Here is a 19,758-nt window from a genome sequence, read left to right as displayed (position 1 = left end):
TAAAAAAGGGAAACAGAGCAGCTCAGACGGTATCAGACAGTGGAGGGGAACAATTTTGTGCAAGAGCACAAGTTGAACAGAGCAAGTGGGGGCCCCTCACTACCCCTTCCACCTGCAGTCCCCTGCCCCCTCCTGGCATTCCTGCTGGGGAAATGGGATTGGGGTGCAGGGGCTTTCCCGCACCCCCCGTCCAGCACTCCTGCTGGGGAGTGAAAGTCAGGGTAGAGGGGCTTGCAGGAGCGACTGGCGGGTGGGGCCCCACAATTGGCCAGGGCCCCTGGCCATGGACCTTGTCCCAGTGGCTAATCTGCCACTGCTTTCGAAGGTCAGAAACTTTAAGTTTGTGTTCAGTTCTTTATTTTATCCTGCTGCAAGAGGGAACACTGGTAGGAAGTGATCCAGGGAGGCACCTGCATAACACCCCAAGGACTGATCTTAGCTTGCTTACCTCTGGGCACTGGATCAGAGCCTGGTGAACAGGGTGGGCCGGGGCTCCCTTACCAAACCCCTAAAGAGGGGACAATGGCAGAAGGCTGTCCCTTGTGGGGACCCTTGTTAGGGAAGATCCGGAAAGTGTAAGGGTCCAGACCCCAACACCCTGATCCAAGGGAGGATCCCTGAAGTGATTCTTGCTTACTTCTGAGGGTTTCCACATCATTAGACTCTTTTTGTGTATCCCGAAAGGAGTGCACTTCAACGTGTAACCTGGCCAAATGGCTGAGTCGCTAAAAGGACAGACCTCACACAGTGGGTCTATACTGAGACAGGGGAACACCCAAGAGGAAGACAACCTTCCACACCCTGGCCTGACCATTAAATGGCACTGCTGACAAGTATTCCCCTTCACAGGCATAGGTGCTGGAGCGAGGGGTGCTGCAGCACCCACTGGCTTGAAGTGGTTTCCATCATATACAGGGTTTACAGTTTGGTTCAATGGCTCTCAGCACCCTCACTAAACAAATTGTTCCAACATCCCTTTTCACAGAGGTGTATTTAGTACCTCATCCCCTGCCATGGAGATAATTGCAAAAGAATGAATGAATAAGTAAGGAGATCAAATAGGAAAGCTTCTCTGTGCTAAATTATTAGATCAAATAATTCTGCAAACATTAACTTATCTAACCAATTCGTCTTATGTGAGACTTAACTTGCAGCTGTTCAGGTCAGGCAAGTGCAGCTGACCAGGTCACACAAAAGACAGTTTTTGGATCACATTTTAGCCTCAGACCGTTCGCACAGCTCCCAGGAATGGGCATCTGCAGGAGCTGATAGCAAAACTATTGAACAACTGCTCTATCCCGCCAACCCCACTGTCCTGATTGGCCTAAAGATCAGTCACACCATTTCAGAGCTCCCCTTCATTGTAATAAGGGCTCTCCATGTGCCCTCAGATTTTGCTCAATAAGAATACTGGGTACGTAAACACTGCGGGGGCTGGATCTTCAGGTGAAATTAATTGAGTTAATCCAGTTTACATCTGCTGAGGATCTGGAACTATATTTAGTTCAACATGACAGTGATTTTAAAGTGATTTAGTTGGCGGTGTCACAATGCAGCACTGATTTGACATAAACAAATAGAAGAACAAAAATGTGAGGGAGAAAGTGGAACGGTTTTGCCAGTGGCACCAAGGAGTTCATTACACAAACCATTTATTTGTTAATGGGTTGCACTCATGTATAATATTTCTCAGCCACTGTTTTCCAAATGTCTTCTCTTATGGTGACATAACAGTCACACTAATAGTCTGCACTTCATATTATTGCCTGCTGTAGTTTAGCAAATTATATAATGATATGTGACTGAGCAACACACTGCGCTAGTATAATCATCTTTGCATCAGTATGTACTGTGAACCGGATTCTAATCTGCATTACACGACTGTAAATAAGGCATAAATCCCTTGACTTTCATGGAGTTACTCCGAAATTACACCAGTCTTACAGATCAGAATCTGGCCCAGCACATTCTTGCATGTTAGATCCATGGGTGGAATTCTGCCTGTGGTGACACCAGTGCAAAGCAGGAACATCTTTGAGATTATACATTATAACTGAGGGCTGATATTTGACCCTCTAATGGAGGTGAAGGAAGGAAGACCTGCCTTCTCAAATTTGTCAGATCATAAGCGGTGAATGGATTTCATTTAACATTGCTTTACGAAAAGCGTAGTTTCTGCTACATTCCCCTTATTTTATCAGTTAGTGTGACTGCATATCAATCCTTGTATACATTGATTTAACTGTCCTTGGATATGCTAGAAGCCTGTGAGCGGAATGATGAAGAGTGTGTTGTGTCCTAGCCATTTTTTCTTGTGTTTGACTGTCACTTAATCACAGCATCATTTACACTTGGTTGATCTTGTTCATTAAAACAATTCAACTAGTTTAAATGAAAAAAACAGGAATATAGGAATTGCCAGACTGAATCAGACCTAAGGTCCATCTAGTCTAGTTTCCTGTTACTGACAGTGTCCAGAACCAGATGGTTCAGAAAAAGGTGCAAGAACTCTGCAGTAGGTAGTGGCAGTGGGCTGTTGTGGGATAACCTCCCCCCACAAATTGGCCTCACCTAATAGTTAGGGATTGGCTTAAGCCCTGAAGAACAATGTTTAATATCCCTTCCAAAATATTTGTTGGCATTCATTATAACAACTTTTTATGTCCGTACAAAAAAGTATTTTTATGTCCGTACAAGTTGCAAGTTCCTTTTTGAATCTTAAGTTTTTGGCCCCAATGATTTCCTGTAGCAATGAATTCCACACTTTAATTACATATTGTGTAAAAAAAGAAAGAAAGAAAAAAGTGTTTTCTTTTATCAGTTTTGAATTCCCATTTTTAATTTAATTGAATGTCCCTATGCTCTTCTGTAATGAGACAAGGAGACCAGAAGTTTCCAATCTCCCTTCTCTGTACCATTCAGTGATTTACACATGTATCATGTCCCTTCTTATTTGTCTCTTTTCTAAGATGTTTTTTCGAAATAAAAATAAATTATGTTAGCCAATTCTCCTTTGCTCAAGGAATTCCAAATTACACATTCTCTTTAGAATAGGTAAGATCAGTGTAGCAATGTAGTTGCTGCTTGTTACAAACTGCTGGGTAACAGTAGCTTTTAAAGAAATAATCACACTGTTTGCTGTGGTGCTGTCAGATTTTGCTAGCCAAGGGCTTGATCATGATGACATTTAGGAGCTTCCCTGGTTAGGGAAAGTTGAGGAGCACAGTGCAGAGAGAGTATCCAGGCTGCACCATCTTTTAGGCTACGGGTGGTCAGGGTCTGAATCTCCTCTTATTGCTAACCCCTTTAAAATGGTGCATGTTTCTTGTGGGGGCACAGAGGGGGAGGAGGAACTCTGTCCCTGGCACTTTTCCTGTTCCCCCCCCACCCACCAGTGACAGGTGGGCCCTTTGTAAGGTTAGGCAGAGTCACCACTGAGACGGGAGACCTCCAATTAAAAAAGGCACTGCAAGGAATGGTGTTTGTGAGTCAACAAGTGATTGAGACGTGATCTCCCTTAGTCAAACCAAAGCAGTAGAGGTTTGAGGTTCTGTGTTGCTGAAGGTATCACATTTTCAGTAAGATCTAAAACCAGTGTTCTGTGGTCATTAAAGTCTCCATGACACTTTTCTCAAGAATAGAAATGTTAATTCTGGTGTCCTGGCCAAAACCTAGCTCAGATAACTATGTTCTGTTTACAGACCCACACTTTCCCTGCAATTTCAACTCAGTAAAGCATTCTTCTTCACTTCTTGTCCAGTTTTACTGTAGTGTTGCTATTTAACAGCACCATGATGAGAATTATGGTAGTTCATGTTTGTAAAGTGCTTTGAAATTCTAAGATGAACAGTGCTTGTGACAGTCTTTAATCTGACAATAATTCCTATTACATATAGAAATAAAGCGATAAGGGAATTATAAAAAAGATTTAGCCCTGCTTGTTAAAGTTTTAGACCTACATGTCCAGCTAGGGCAATAAGTATGCCAAACCATGGTCATTGGGTTAGAATAAAGAATAGATAGCTCACAGTGGGGAGAGATGCAAATAGGATCTTAGAAACAACTATTTGTGTGGACATGCCTTCAAAAGAAATTTAATAAATTTTAAAAGGTGTACAAGAAAAAGATGAACTCCAGTGTTGGTTATTCGAAGCAGTGAATAAAATCCTAAATGACTTTGCACAAGCTTACAATGAACATGGCAAAACAGATGGACTGGAATACTTCATTTCTGTAGAAACACCGATATTCATTTTGGTGGCATGTGTTTGGTATGAGAATAAGACATCAGAGAAATCTGAAAATTATAGCACTGCAGTAGGGTTGCTAGCTCATGGGATTTTTTCATGAGTCTTCTTATGTTTGAATTAATTGGAGCCCAGCTCCTGGAGCAATGTGATTACATGCGAATCTTGGCTTTTATTTTTGTTTTAAAAAGTAAGTTTCTAGCCTTTGCTGTTGTAGAGGAAAGCTTGAAAACATTAATCTCCAAGGCTCAAAAACCAGACAAATAAGAATATTTTTAAATATCTCTGCTCTGTGAAACATCTATGCTTTTTAAACCAATTTAATCATTTTGGGGCTGGACTCATGATTTTTTTAAATTCTTGAGGTTAGCAGTACAGAGAATGACACCTATCTAGAGATTCAGTACTTGGTCTCAGACATGCTGCACAGAGAAACAGAAGGGGAAAAAACCCACAAGCTCAGGGGACTGAGAATGCGTTGTCTAGAAAGATATTCTTTTGCTTCTTAGCTCCAATCTAAATAATTATAACGATCTAGAAGCCTAATCCAAAGCCGATTGAAGTCAATGGAAGTTTTCCTATTGACTTCTGAGGGCTTTGACTCAAAAGCTACATGAGCTTTTGCAGAATTTAGGACTAGATATGATTTGCATACCATTTATTTTGTTTTAATCTGATTTTGCCTGGCTATTCTAAATAAATCTTGTTTTGCTACAACCTGTGTAGTTTTAGACTGTTTGGAAACTTATTGAAACCATCCTAGTTTAAAAAAATATTAGAGGAGGTAGGGAAGGAAAAGTATCTTGAAACTTACCTCATTTGGGATTCCCAATGCAAAGGGTGCTGACTAAGCGGTCCTCTTCTCTAAGGTGGGTTGCAGTGAAGCATTTCCCATACATCTGAAAGCCTACAGCCCTAACATCCATGGATGAGAAACAAGTTTAAGGGGCAAAAGTGACATTGCTATACAAGAGCAAAGTATGATTTGTGTAGCTTAAATGCTGCACGTCATTTTTTTTTTAAATCACATTTGAGAGAGCCTGAAAAATGTTGCATAGATAAATTAAAGTGTAATGTTTCTGGCAATGGTGCTGCCAGAATGGTCTCACGCCAGTCAGGAGTTGCGTGATAATTCACTCCTTGTTACAGTTTGGAGATCAGGCCATATGCTGGGAAAGTAAAACACCTCGGGTGAAATTCTGCCCCTACTGGAATCTGTGAGAGTTTTGCCATTGGCTTCAATAGGGCCAGAATTTCACCTCTGATTTTCAGGAGTGAAAAGGGAAAAGCATAACTGTTTTGTTTCTGAAACATCTTTCATTCTTTTCCTCTTTCTCTACCTCCTTCCCTGAGAAACACTTTGTGTCCTAGTCCTGGGATGGAGAAAAAAATGTTGGGGAAGAAGAACTAAGTAGGTGAATATGAAGGACAAAGGGTAATTCACTGAAGAATGAAAGGATGTAAAATAGCCCATCCACCCTCAATACCTGCAGAAACCCACTACTCAAAAGTCACGTATATGAACGCTAGATTGGCTGCATCATGTTTTCAGTCACTCATAACTTTCTGACTCTCAATATTCAGGCAGCAACTGCCAAATGTATATGCCAAAAATGCAATTTTTAGTTTTGTATTTTGTAAGAGTCCTTTTAATGATTTTTGAAGGTGTGTCCATGCAGTAGCTGCATTTCAGCTCATATTTGCTTCCTGCAAAGCTAAGATTATAGACAAAATAATATGTTATATTTGGGGGGGAAATATGTGATCATGTAATTAAAGAATGTGTCATAATACATATGCACCAGGAGCCGGGGCAATGGATGTATAGGCATCCATTTGTTTGGCTTCTGAGTGCTTCTCTGTATAGTCTTCATGTTCACTTAACATAGTTTTTGTGATGGAACATAGTTATATAATATTGAATATTTTTCTAAATCTATTTTCCAGTAATCATTTCTTACTGATTGAAAGATTAAGAGCAGAAGATACTCATGTGGGGAATTAATGTAAGTCAGTGTGTTACATGTCAATAATGTGAGCATAATAGAAGCTTTGAATCCTTTGTGCATTTTTAATTCTTGGATCTCTTGGAGAAACTTTTTTTATCCCTTTCACTGAATATCTGTCCATCTGTCCCAGCTCTTAACTAAGAATTTCTAAATCTATCAAAAGCCCACGGTTCCTCCTTGCTTGGAATCTCCAGTTTAAGAGGAGGCTAAAGATCCAGTATTATTTGAGTCTTGTAAAATACAATTGAAAGCAACACAGCCCTTTCCACATTGCTTCCTTTTAATTCAATAGGCCTCATTCTCATTTACACTAGGCCCCTTTTAGACCTCTCTTGCATTGCAAGAGAGGATGTATGTACATATAAATGATGTCAAGCAGGACCTATGTCGTTCTTCTGAGTCCACCAGCGTCGTTTCAATTTTCTGAATTACCTTGGGCAGTTGTAAAAATTGACCTGAGGTCACAAAACTCATAACAGGTTAAATCATGCCAGGTACCAATTTACAGTGAGTTTATGGCATTGGGTCCAGTGGGCTTGAGCTGAACTGTGACAGTGGGGTCCCAGAGGTGAAACATTTTGAGTGTTACTAACATTTAGCACTGTAGTGCTAAGTTAGCTCTCTAATCTACAGCATACTATTCAGAACAGCTACACCTATGTACCAAAAAAGCTACAGATGCCAACACCACATAGAAAACCCTTGCCTAAGTACCAGCTGCAGACATGCTTCCCTCTGTGGCTGTGACCACAATGGGATATAACCCATGCTAGCTACAGTTGTGTTTTTAAAATGTTGTTGTTAGCAAATGGTTCTAGCAAAGTTTTATTCACTAAAGTGGACCAGGACTTTTTGAGCACTGGGACATCAGAAGTGAGAGGAATTTCTTCGCATATTCCTATAGATGGGAAAATTCAAAATGTTGGAAGAGAATCATATTCTCATGGCACAGCCCCCAACTTCCCCTATCCTGTTCCCTTTCTCTACTCTTCTCCCACAGAGTCCTCTCTTTTCTCTTCCACTCCTTTCTTTTTTTCCTTTCTCTCTTCTTCCCCTTTCCAGTCCTCTTCTCCCTTCCCCTTCTTCAGTTCTCTTCTTCCTGGGCATGAGTCTTCCCTCTGTAGTGCTTGGAAAGCCAGGAGGCCTTCCGGAGCTGCTGCCACAGAAATGCTCTGGCTTTTACGGCTTCTCCCTCCTGGTGCCTGATTGTTCCATTGGGGCTGAGGAATGAAAAAAGCAAGAAGGTTGGGGAAAGCTACCAAACTCTGCTCTAATAACAGAAATTTCCTGTTATTTTGACCCATGTACCATTAATTTATAGGTATTTGTAGGACAGCTTGGGTTTCCCAGTGACTGCTGCTTAGTGCTCTACACTACAGCATGGAAGAGGTTAAAACCACGTTGACGTCAATGGCAAAACTCCTTTGGCTTTAATTTCACCCCCAGATTCAATAGCCATTCTTTGTCTCTCACTCCACAGGCTGGCCGCACTGCGCAGGCAGACTTAGCTCTTGGGAGAGGAAGGAAGGAATCACTTTGCTCTTTAATGCCTCGCCTGTTGATTAAGAAATGGTTTTGACAATGCTGTGAGGGGCTGGGTGGATGGTGGCTATGATGTAGGATGCAAGTGTATTCCCTAGGGCACTATGCTGTGTTCCTCTAGGTCAGTTTCACAGGTTTCCCTAAAAGGTTTGAAACATGCCTTTACATTGAAACTGATACATACACTTAAAAACATTCACATAGTTGATAAGTTGTAATTTAGTTAATAACATATACAAGAAGCAAATCATCAAGCACTCTGCAGCTAATGTTTTGTCAGCAAAGACAGGACTCATGCCTATATCTGACATTTCTTTTTCCCACTGTCGCACTTAATGACTCTTCATTCAAAGCACTCTTGCTTCTGATATCCAGCATGTCAAATGCTTCCTGAGGGGTTCAGTGATACCTAGGTTACTTCAGAAAACTGACTTGCTAGAGGAGATTGGGACACTGTGAAAAGGTGTCTCTTTGGAGTCCTTGGGCCAAATTCATCCTTTGTATAACACCCACTGTAGTCACAATCAAAGATGAATTTGCCTTCTTCTGTTTTTATCAAGTTCCTTTGGATGGCATTTGGCATTATGAAGACTCTTTCCCAATACCCATTTCCCTGTGGAATTATCCAGTTGAGATGGGCTGCGGTAGGCAGCACTCTCAGGATTGGAAAACAGTGCTCAGGGTTTAGAAGCTTTGGTACGAAAACAGTCTATATTGATAGGTAAAGCCAACAAATAGGAAGCATAGCTGCTTCTTTAAAAGGAACCTCCATGGGCTTCTTGAAATGGGACAGACAGTCTCTTATCCATCTGGTTGGTCTGTAAAGATATGTGAATATTAGAGTAGAAACTGTAAGTATGAAGAAGGGCAGCTTTAATTACCAGCTGGTAGAAAACATAAAAGGAAAATAGAGATTTTTCTTCTTCAGAGTTTTCCTCAGCAGTGGCATTTGTTGCACGATTATGCTTGTGTTGTCCTCTAGGTCTGTATTAGCAATTAGCAATTAGGGAAGATTGTAAGACATTTGGAAGGACCAAGGTTATCAGTTCTGTCTCCTTTTATCAAACTAGATTCTACAGTCTCCCTAGCCTCCTCGAGTCTGATTAAGGTAGGGATCTGGGTGAAAGCAAATTGGTTATGACTCACCCAGACAAGCTGGGTATATTAATATTTTGAGGAATGCATTTAGAAGAATAAGCAGAAATGGTGTCTGCGTCATGGATTGGCCTGCTTTCTCCCATAATGCTGTGCAGCATTAAAGGAGTATTGTGTCCATTGTTCCTCCTAGGGTATTCGGTAGCAGTAGGGGCCTATCATGCCTTTCATCCTCTACAGCTCACCAAAAGCCTATGATCATTTCTCACGAATATGGACATTAGTCATCCACATTTTTATCCTCTCCACGCTATACTAAAGTAATGTGGTGGTCCTATAGCTGCTCTTGAAGACTGCCAAGACGGTCCAACTGGAACCTAATGCAGTTTCCTGCCTCCGTAATGGGGCGCTTCTTTGTGATAACATAGCGTCTGCCCTCCAGTCTCTGCTTTGATACTTCTGGCCACTTTGGGGTTCAAAGAGAAGAGATGTTGGTGGTAATTTTTAGCCCCTGAAAGATCTGTGACCAGTTATCTGAAGATGACCTCTAACCATCACCAATTCTGGCCAGTAAGCACTTGTTGGCAGTTCCTGGGACTGAACTCACCAGGACTGACTGCAAGGTGTTCACACCCAAAGGTCCCTTCTTTTGGAGTGTGACAAGCTGATCCCTGTGATGGATTCTCCTCCCACAGAATTTTGAATGGATTTACAGCAGTGTAACAGAGAGCAAAATTTGACCATGAATATCTAAATCAATCTGTGTTCAGTATGGCCTGTACAGGTATCTGAGGCCCCAAGAGTTCCGCATCAAACTTTTGTCCTGTACAAGCCACCACATGGGCTGTTCAAACCCTAGGTCTGATTCTCTCCTGCCTTACACCTTGGGGAGTCGTTCTCGCCAGTGCAAAGTGGGTATAAAATAATAACAAACCAGCATGGCAACATTTTATTTTACACTTGTTTTATGCAGCTGTGCATGTCTACTCCAGGGAAAGGCAGTAAGAAAACAGATCCTTTTCAGCTTAAAATCCTATCACTGCCTCTGGAATTCTACATATAGCTTCCACTATCCATAGATGTGACCAGGTCGCTCCTCTTTTTCTTGGCCCGTATTAGACCCTGATGTGTCATATACTTTTACTCTTCCCTCATTTTTATGCCAAGTTACATCTGAATGACTTTAGGATGGGTTTTTTCATATGAGTTAATCTGCTCCTCACATTTGCGGGAGACCTACTTATAGGAAATTAACTCTGAAGAGTTAGCCACAAGCTGAAGTTTGAACTCATAAAGACTAAGTCACCTTACTTTCTTTTACCCTGGAAAGACCTCTTCACATCTGACTTGTTAGCAGTATCACCTGGTCTCCATATGATACTGTGTACACTACTCTGTTAATTTCAAAAGTGCAGTGAAATTAGCAGGGGAAAAAGGAAAAGAAGGCAGAACAACGGATTAGGAGAGGGAAGTCAGGCAAGGAGCTTTCTTGATTCCTGTACAGTGCATACGCAGCTCTGTTAAAATAACAGTAATGGTCTGACTTAAACTGATATCAATAAAGAAATTCACAGTGAAGTCTGGCCCTTATCTCACTTTCTGTGCCTGTGCATTGTCGGGCTTTCAGAACAGCCAGTGACTGTACATCCCAGGTGAACTGTTAGATCCAAATAGAAGCAGGTGAGCAGAGGACATTTAATTCAGACTCTTAAGTTTAGTTTTATTTATTTCATTTTAAATTTGTGAGCCAATTTAATGCTCTTGAAAAGTGGAGAAAGATCGCACAAGCATGAACCAAGCATAGTGCAGGCTGCCGTTTGGGCAAGTTTCCCCCTTACCCAGTGGTGCCAACAATACATCTCAGCCCTCTCCTGCCATCACACATTTTGTTTCTTGTTTTCTTTTGGAGATGTGCAAATTGGGATTGAGTCAAGACTACCAAATGCACTTTTTACTTGAGACCAAAATTAGGATTTGGGTGTGAAAAACAAGTTATTGTAATTATCACCTTTGTAACTAGTCTTTGGCTCTTAAGGCACGGAACTGTTTTATAAAAAGAGTAAGCAGATCATAGATTTACTGCTGTAATTTCTGACTTTCTTTCACGTGTGCTATATTGAAGTTGAATACTTTGATATGGTCTTAGAAAACTACTGCATAGCTTGAAACAGAGACTCCTGAAAATATGGGTCCAGAAATATTAAGCTGTGTGAGAGACCACTATGTGGTAGTGGTTGATCAATGTAAATGGTGACCACTATATGTAGCAGTCTTACTATACATACACAGCAGGCTGCATCCAGCCACAATAGTCAGAAAGGATCGAAGTTGGAATCACCAAGTTTAACACCAAAACTACATCTCTCTTACACTTGAGCTAAAACAGTTTCTTCAGCTGCATGTAACTAAGGGCCAAATATGTTTCTCTGGAGAGAGATGTGTATTACACACTGATAAGCTATGCCATACAGTTTCTTTTAGAGTCATCATGGCCTGTGGTGCAAGTGTGTAGGAAAAATAATATGCTGTGTTATTTTGTAGTTCTAGATGTATAGATATAGTCATGTTTCAAATAAATATTAATCCTACTGCATGTCAGTGGGCCTTTTAGAATGATTATGATGGCCGCACAATATACAAAATATAGGCCATGTCTATACTACCAGCTAAATCGGCACTGTTGCGATTGATGCAGTGGTGTTGATTTAGCAGGTCTGGTGAAGACACGCTAAGTCGATGGGAGAGTACTCTCCTGTCGATGTCTGTACTCCACCTCCCTGAGAGGTGGAGACACTGCTGTAAGCCAACCTAAGTTACGTCTACTTCAGTTACGTAATTTACATGACTGAACTAGCGTAACTTAGACCAACTTACAGTGTTAGTGTAAACCAGCCCATAAGAAACGCAGTGTGGGAAACAGTATAGAAACAGGTTTCAGAGGAACAGCCGTGTTAGTCTGTATTCGCAAAAAGAAAAGGAGTACTTGTGGCACCTTAGAGACTAACCAATCTATTTGAGCATGAGCTTTCGTGAGCTACAGCTCACTTCATCAGATGTTTACCGTGGAAACTGCAGCAGACAAGTTTCTTCATGCAGTTGATAGATTTCCACTCCATACGGCTAAATGCAGTGCCTTGCATAATGACAGGTTTCAGAGGAACAGCCGTGTTAGTCTGTATTCGCAAAAAGAAAAGGAGTACTTGTGGCACCTTAGAGACTAACCAATTTATTTGAGCATGAGCTTTCGTGAGCTACAGCTCACTTCATCAGATGTTTACCGTGGAAACTGCAGCAGACAAGTTTCTTCATGCAGTTGATAGATTTCCACTCCATACGGCTAAATGCAGTGCCTTGCATAATGACAGGTTTCAGAGGAACAGCCGTGTTAGTCTGTATTCGCAAAAAGAAAAGGAGTACTTGTGGCACCTTAGAGACTAACCAATTTATTTGAGCATGAGCTTTCGTGAGCTACAGCTCACTTCATCAGATGTTTACCGTGGAAACTGCAGCAGACAAACAGTTGTCATCAGTGTGGGGGATGAAAATGGAAAACTTTTCTTCAGTTTACACTGCTAATACCATATTTCTAACCATGAAGGCCTATCCCAGACGGATCTGTAAAGAGGTATTTTAGAAAGCTTTTGAAGTCTTTAATTAGGGACTCAATTCAGTAGCCCTTATTCAGACAATAGTCCCATTGATGTACTTTGGAATTTTTTTTCAGTAAGAGCTGAAAGATTGGGCCCTAATGTAATAGACCAGGAGTTTACAGAATTTGGTTCCAGGGAAGAGTGATATTAGGAAAGTATTTAATGTATTTTTAGCTTCATTTCATCTCCTACTTCCATTGTGCACACGCGCTCTCTCTCTCTCTGTCTGTCTCTCTCTCTCTCTCAGCTAGAATAATGGAGGACAAAAACTAAGGACTGGGCCCCTGACCTTTTAAAATTATCATTCTCTGCAGGCCATATCTATGCTGTCTATCTAATCAAACTTCAATGCACCCGTCATTCTGGTTTCTAGAAACTTTGGATAAAATTTTCCAAAGTATTTAAGTCCCATTTTAAAAAGTGCCCCAGGGCCACATTTCCAAAGGTATTCAGACACCTAGTGGGATTTTCAAAAGCACCAAGGTCCGTTCCCAAGATGCCCAGTTTAGTCCTCTGAAAACATAACCTTCAGTCAGACAGAAATGCAAACAAGAAGAGCATGACTTGCCAAACAGTAGAGGAAAGAGCACCTGTGTGCACAGCTTTGTTTATGTAAGCAGCTGAATCAAGTCATGCTTTGGATTAGGTTTTTTGTCCCCATTCTCACTTCTTGAAGAATCTACTTTTTTAAAAAAAGTATTATTCCCACCTTCCTAGTACTTTTCTCAATGTATATCTATGTGATATTGAACAATTCATATTGGGTGGCATTTATCCCATGTGCACAGGCCAGCATGAGGCCTATGCAATACGTAAAAATAGTCCTTTTATTGTCCCTACACAGAGGGGTGGGTTTCACCCGTTTAGAAAGAATGTTCAGGAAGGATATTGAAAAATTGGAAAGCATTCAGAAAGGGCTACAAGGAAGATGTGAGGTTTGGAAAACATGCTTGATAGTGAGAGAGTTAAAAGTTTCCATTTATCCAAAAGAAGGTTAAAAATATGAGTTGATCATGGTCTGCAAGTACCTTCATGGGGAAGATATTTCCGATAGACAGGTCTTTAATCTAGTAGACAATGGCATAATAAAAGGCTGGGATTGGAAGCTGAAGCTATACAAATTCAGACTAGAAATAAGATGCTAACTTTTAACGGTGAAGGTAACTAAGCAATGGAACAACTTACTTAGGGATGTGATTGATTCTTCACCACTTGAGATTTCTAAATCAAAACTGGATGTCTTTCTAAAAGATATGCTAGAGCTCAGATAGAAGCTATGGGCTAGATGCAGAAATTACTGGGTAAGGTTCTAAGGCAGGGGTCTCAAACTCAAATCACCATGAGGGTCACATGAGGACTAGTACATTGGCCCGAGGGCCGCATCACTGACACCTTTCCCACGCTGCCTCCGGCCCCACCCCCACTCCACACCTTCCATGGGGCCCCGCCCCTGCCCTGCCTCTTTCCACCCCCCATTCCAGCCCTTTTCCCAAATCCCTGCCCCTGCCCTGCCTCCTCCCCTGAGCACATGGCTCCCCGCTCCTTCCCCCTCCCTCCTGGAAAACGCTAAGCGCCGCCAAGCAGCTGTTTGGCGGCTGGAAGCTCCTGGAGGTAGGCAGAGGAGCGGGGACGCAGGGCGCTGTGGGGGGGTGGAGTGGCGGGTGAGGGGAGCTTGGCGGCCACAGGAAATAACTTGGGGGGGCAGGAGGGCGTGGGGAGCTTGGCGGGCCGCAGCAAATAACTCTGTGGGCCACATGGAGCCTGCGGGCCACGTGTTTGAAACCCCTGTTTTAAGGCCTGTGTTCTTCAAGAGGGTCAGACTAGATTATTATAATGGTCCCTTCTAGCCTTAAAATCTATGAATCACTTCACTCCGATTACCGGTATGTCTCTGGAGGAAGGTGAAGGAGCTAGATGGTGTGTGGAACATGCTCCCGCCACTGAGATGAATACCATTTCAAGGGTTGAAACCATTTAAGGGGAAATTGATACCATTCTGAAGATCAAAGAAGAAGTGGCCGGTGGGCCATTCTGCTAGCAGCTCAACTCCCCCATCTTCTCTACTTGTGTGTCAGTGGGCCCACTTCTCCCAGTTTTTTCAACTCCTATTTAAAGTCTTGCAGGCAGCAGATTGATTCCCCATGCACACATCTTCCTGTTCCTCCTGTGCTTTCCTCAGCTTGATCCAGAAAGAGATGGTAAAGGATTTATTTTCTTAGCTGTGACAATGTCCCAGTTTTTAGCACCAGCTGGCAAACTACTCTGTTGTGTCCTGAGCATAAAGTCAGCAACAGAGCAATGCCCTTCTCTCCTGCCACTGACACATTTCAAGCAAATACAATCTTTTTAAATTAAAACAGGAGCTGTTCAGGTTCATGAAGAAAAACCCACTATTGTCTAAAAGGTATAGATGGGGTTGAGAAAAAGAGAGTTATTCCCACATTCAAATTAGTGGTGTGCAAGAAACATGCTGTCCAAAAGTCAAGCCCAACAGGGCCCACTTTTTGAAGTTTCTGTCTATTAAACAAGCTCAAATGATCATATACTGTAGCTCTTGCTTCTTCAGACATCCCCTGTACATTTGTCACCACAGTATTTCATAATTGCTGCTTTTTTCATGGGATTAATAATTATGTTTATGTAACCCATAAATATAAATACAGGTTCATGGCCATCAGCTGAAGAGTCACTAGAATAATTGAACTACAGAGATTTACATTTCATTTTGTTGAGACCAGAGTTTTCTGTTAGAGTTAGGGGCAACATACCTGTCTTTATGAACTTCATTCATTTTTTGTTTACTAAGCAGTTACTGTTTACAGATATTCCACTGAGGAAGTACTCTTTTTATTACCACAAAACACTTATAAGATTACAGTAATTTCTTGCATAGTTTTTCATTTCTGTGAAAAGGAGCTCCCTTGTGGCTGGTTTCTTACTTTACTGATAAAATTGTTTTGATCAATAGTTTCCTAATGAAAGCATGTCATTGATTCTCAGTTGTTGATGACAGCAGGAATAACAGTTATTAAGTCAGTTTTCTGTTCAAGAATCATTGGAGGCAGCTATCTCACCATTTTCCTTCTTCCAGCAGATTTTTAAAAGCATCACCAGTGAAGATCCGGTCCAGAGTCAAGGAAGTCGGAGACTAATAAGTTTTTCACTCTCAGGTATGTCTTTGTTTGAATGCATAAAGCTATGAGACCTGAGGGTGGGACTGGAGATTTTTAAACCATGAAACAACCCCAATAAACTGTTTAGACTTAGCCTTGAAACTTTGAGGGCCAAAGGAGGCAGAGGTTCACCTGGAAAACATGCATACAGGTGTACCTGTAATGGAAAGCAATTTTACATCTATAAAATGGGGGTAATAATGCTGACCTCCTTTTGTAAAGCTGATTGAGTGCTACATATAAAAATGCTAGATAAGAATGAAGTATTATTATTAATTGCATGTGCAAAAGAGCAGCCAGGTGTCCAGCTATCCATTTGTACTTGCAGTTACTTAAACTTACATGCATAATTGTGGCAGCTGCCTATACAGGCCCCAGGTCAGGAAAACTTCCCTTTTCATGATAGCACTTACCCATGTGATTAATTTTATGCTTATCCTTAAGATCTGTTGAAGTCAATGGGACTTCAGCACATCCTTAACTTTAAGCACATGCTTCAGTGCTTCCCTGAATCAGGCCCACAGATGTGCATAAACATGAGCTTGTGCATGCTGTACTTTGGGCTCACAGAGGCTTCTACTTTTCTAAATTTGTCCTTAGATATTAGTATGCCTTCACCTTGACTATCATTCCTGTTTCAAAATTATTATTAGTAGAGTGTTGTGGTAGTGTCCAAGAATCCCAGTCATGGACCAGGACCCCATTGTGCTAGGCGCTGTACAAATCCAGAACAAAAAGACAGTCCCCTTCCCAAAAAGCTTGCAGTCTAAGTAAAACTATAAAGAAAACAAAAAGAGGACTTTACATTTAGAGCAATTAAGTAATGTAAGTAGATAAGTGAAAAAAAGAAAAAAGGGAAAAAATATCATAAAACTAACATCCTGGAGACAAATCCCAGAAATTGCCATACTGGATCAGCCCAGCTAGCCCAATGTATCAGGCCTGCTGCAGTAGACAGTACTAGATGCTTCAGAGAAACCCTATAGTGGATAATTATGGAACTACCTTCCCACAGGGAAAGTTTCTTCCTAATCCCATGTAGTCTGTGGTTTATATGTCCCTTATTTTGTATCCCTATCTGGATATTAGGTTTTAAATGTTTATCCAATCTACAAACATTTACTCAGGCTAACTTCCATTTAAGTCAGTGAGAGTTTGCCTGAGAAAGTACTGAATAAAAACTGAATCATAATCACTGAGTTCAGCGGAAGTTTGCCTGACCAAATGTTCCCAGATAGGATAAACACTTAGATACAAACTCTCATGTTTCAGGGGATTAGCCAACCACTAACTATTTGAGATCAGAAAGAAATGGGAATTTGAGTTACTTCAGTAGGAATTTTTCAAAGTATTCACTTATTTAGGGAATCAAAATTTGGTCCTGTGAGAGGTTAGCTCAAGCCTTAACTGTTCAATGGTAACATGAACAGTTATGGCTTTTGTGGCTATTTTATCTTTTATGTGATTATATTAGTATAATTTTTTTAATGTTTTAAAATTTTAAGAGAAATATTAGGGGCCTATTTAATTAGACTTAATACAATCTATTTTAAAACTCCAAAGCAACTCTGCAATTACCTTTCAAAATAAAAAAAAAACATGACTTTTCCACCTCTCTGAGAGGAATGTCACACTTCAGATTATAGACAGCTGTAAGTGTCTGAGTTCTTTGTCATGTTGGATGCAGAAAGACGAAATGCACTCAGGTTCTCATAATGAAACAGCCGCTTCATTAGAAGACAGTTCATGGTCCAGTGACAGGATAACATGTTTGCCGAAGGCACTTTGGCCTATTCTGCTGGTTGATGGATAGATCTTACTGTCATGAGGTTTGTGTGAGATTCCACCTTTATTTTCCCTTTTTTAATTTCATCCTATCACTCCTAGTTGTAAGTCTGTGTCTCACTTTCAGTAATTTTTCTTGAGTTTTAATCTTTACACATTTTGATACTTGTACGCTGTTTACAGGGTTTTCTATGGCACTAATGACCATAATATATGAGCACCTCACAAATGTTATTGAATTTATCCTCCTAACCACTTTGTGAGATAAAGAAGTATTATTACCCCCATTTTACAGAGATTAAGGACCAGATACTCAGAGGGTATAAATCAGCACAATTCATTGAAAATCAATAAAAATTGTTTAGGCATCTAAAACACTTGGGGCGCTTATGAAAATTTTAGCCAGAAGTGGCAAAATTGGCAGATGATACAAAATTACACAAGATAGTTAAGTCCAAAGCTGACTGCAAAGATTTACAAAGGGATTTCACAAAACTGGGTGACTGGGCAACAAAATGGCAATTGAAATTCAGTGTTGATCAGAGGAAAGTAATGCACACACTGGAAAACACTATCCCAACTATACCTACAAAATGATGGGGTCTAAACTAGCTGTTACCACTCAAGAAAGAGACCTTGGAGTCACTGTGGACAGTTCAGGGCCAGCTCTACCTTTTATGCCGCCCCAAGCAGTAAATAAAAAAAAAAAAAAAAGTGGCCACCGAAGAAGAAAAAATAAAAAAGCTGCTGCCAAAGTGCCGCCGAGGAAGGAAAAAATAATTTAAAAAAAAAACCCCACCGGAGTGCCGCCCCAAGAACAGCTGGAGTGCCGCCCCTTCTGATTTGCTGCCCCAGGCACCAGCTTCCTTAGCTGGTGCCTAGAGCCAACCCAGGGACAGTTCTCTGAACCCATCCATTCAATGTGCAGCTGCAGTCAAAAAAGCTAACAATGTTAGGAACCATTAGGAAAGGGATAGATAATAAGGTATAAAATATCATAATGCCACTATGTAAATCCATAGCACACCCACACCTTGAATACTGTGTGCCGCGCTGGTCTCCCCAGCTCAAACAAAATATATTAGAGTTGGAAAAGTTTCAGAGAAGGCCAACAAAAATGACGAGGGTTGTGGAACAGCTTACATAAGAGGAGAGATTAATAACACTGGGACTGTTCATTTTAGAAAAGAGACAATTAATGACGGATATGATAGAGGTCTATAAAACCATGAATGGCGTGGAGAAAGTGAATAAAGAAGTGTTATTTACCCTTTCACGTAACACAAGAACCAGCGGCCACCCAATTAAATTAATAGGCAGCAGATTTAAACAAAGAAAAGGAAGTACTTCTTTACACAATGCACACTCAACCTGTGGCCCTCCTTGTCAGGGGAAGTTGTGAAGGCCAAAAGTGTAATTGAATTCAAAAAAGAATTAGATAAGTTTATGAAGGATAGGTGCAACTCCATGCTCTGGGTGTCCATCAACCTCTGACTGCCAGAATCTGGGAGTGGACGACAGGGGATGGATCACTTGTTATTTTCCCTGTTCTGTTCATTCTCTCAGAAGCATCTGACACTGGCCACTGTCATAAAACAGTATAGTGAACTAGATGGACCATTGGTCTGACCCAGTGTGGCCATTACTATGTTCTTATGTAATCAAATGCTTAACCAAAATCCATGTATACTACAGTTTGAGATTTTCAGAACAGTCTTTGTATGAGATTTGGGTACCAATTTTAGTGGGAATTAGGTATCCAAATCCCTTTGACACCTATGAAAAATCTCAGCCTGTATTTCCTTTATTCACTAATTTTGTAAGCCCCCTCCCACCCACCATCAGATTAAGCTGTTAGGATGTTTTCTTTATAAACCCAAGCTGTTTATTGCTCAGGAGTCTATTACCTTTCCAGAGCTTCTGCTGGGATGGAAGTGACTTTCCATAACCTCCGAAACAGGTTTGTGCTTCCAAGGCACAGACCTAGATTCATAGACTTTAAGGACAGAAGGAACTGTTAAATCATCTAGCCTGACCTTCTGTATAACAGAGTGCAGAGAATTTCACTCAGGTACCCTGTGCTGAGCCCAATAACCTGTATTTGACTAAAACATGTTTTCCAGAAAGCCACCCAGTCTTGATCTGAAGACCTCCAGAGACGGTAGTTTGTTCCAGTGGTTAATCACCCTCACTGTTAGAATATTCAGACTAATTGTTCAACTTTCCATTGTATTAATTTTCTCTATGAAGACAATTA

General features: G+C 41.0%; 1 protein-coding gene across 6 annotated transcripts in view; it reads left to right on the top strand.

Annotated features, from left to right (window-relative positions):
• The window catches only part of HECW1 (HECT, C2 and WW domain containing E3 ubiquitin protein ligase 1), a 353,016-nt gene that overhangs the window by 184,450 nt on the left and 148,808 nt on the right, over nucleotides 1–19,758 (top strand). For all 6 annotated transcript variants that reach the window (XR_012157436.1, XM_073332820.1, XM_073332821.1 and 3 more), the window contains one exon: nucleotides 15,638–15,713. Coding sequence is in view for 5 of the 6 variants with exons in the window: in XM_073332820.1 (XP_073188921.1) it covers nucleotides 15,638–15,713 (76 nt within the window). In the remaining variant the exon portion in view is untranslated. The remainder of the gene's footprint in view (nucleotides 1–15,637; nucleotides 15,714–19,758) is intronic.

The sequence above is a fragment of the Lepidochelys kempii genome, chromosome 2, assembly GCF_965140265.1.
Source record: "Lepidochelys kempii isolate rLepKem1 chromosome 2, rLepKem1.hap2, whole genome shotgun sequence".
In the NCBI taxonomy this organism is placed as follows: domain Eukaryota; kingdom Metazoa; phylum Chordata; order Testudines; family Cheloniidae; genus Lepidochelys; species Lepidochelys kempii.
Note: the sequence above shows the minus strand (reverse complement) of the source record. Positions and strands in the feature narration are given on the sequence as shown.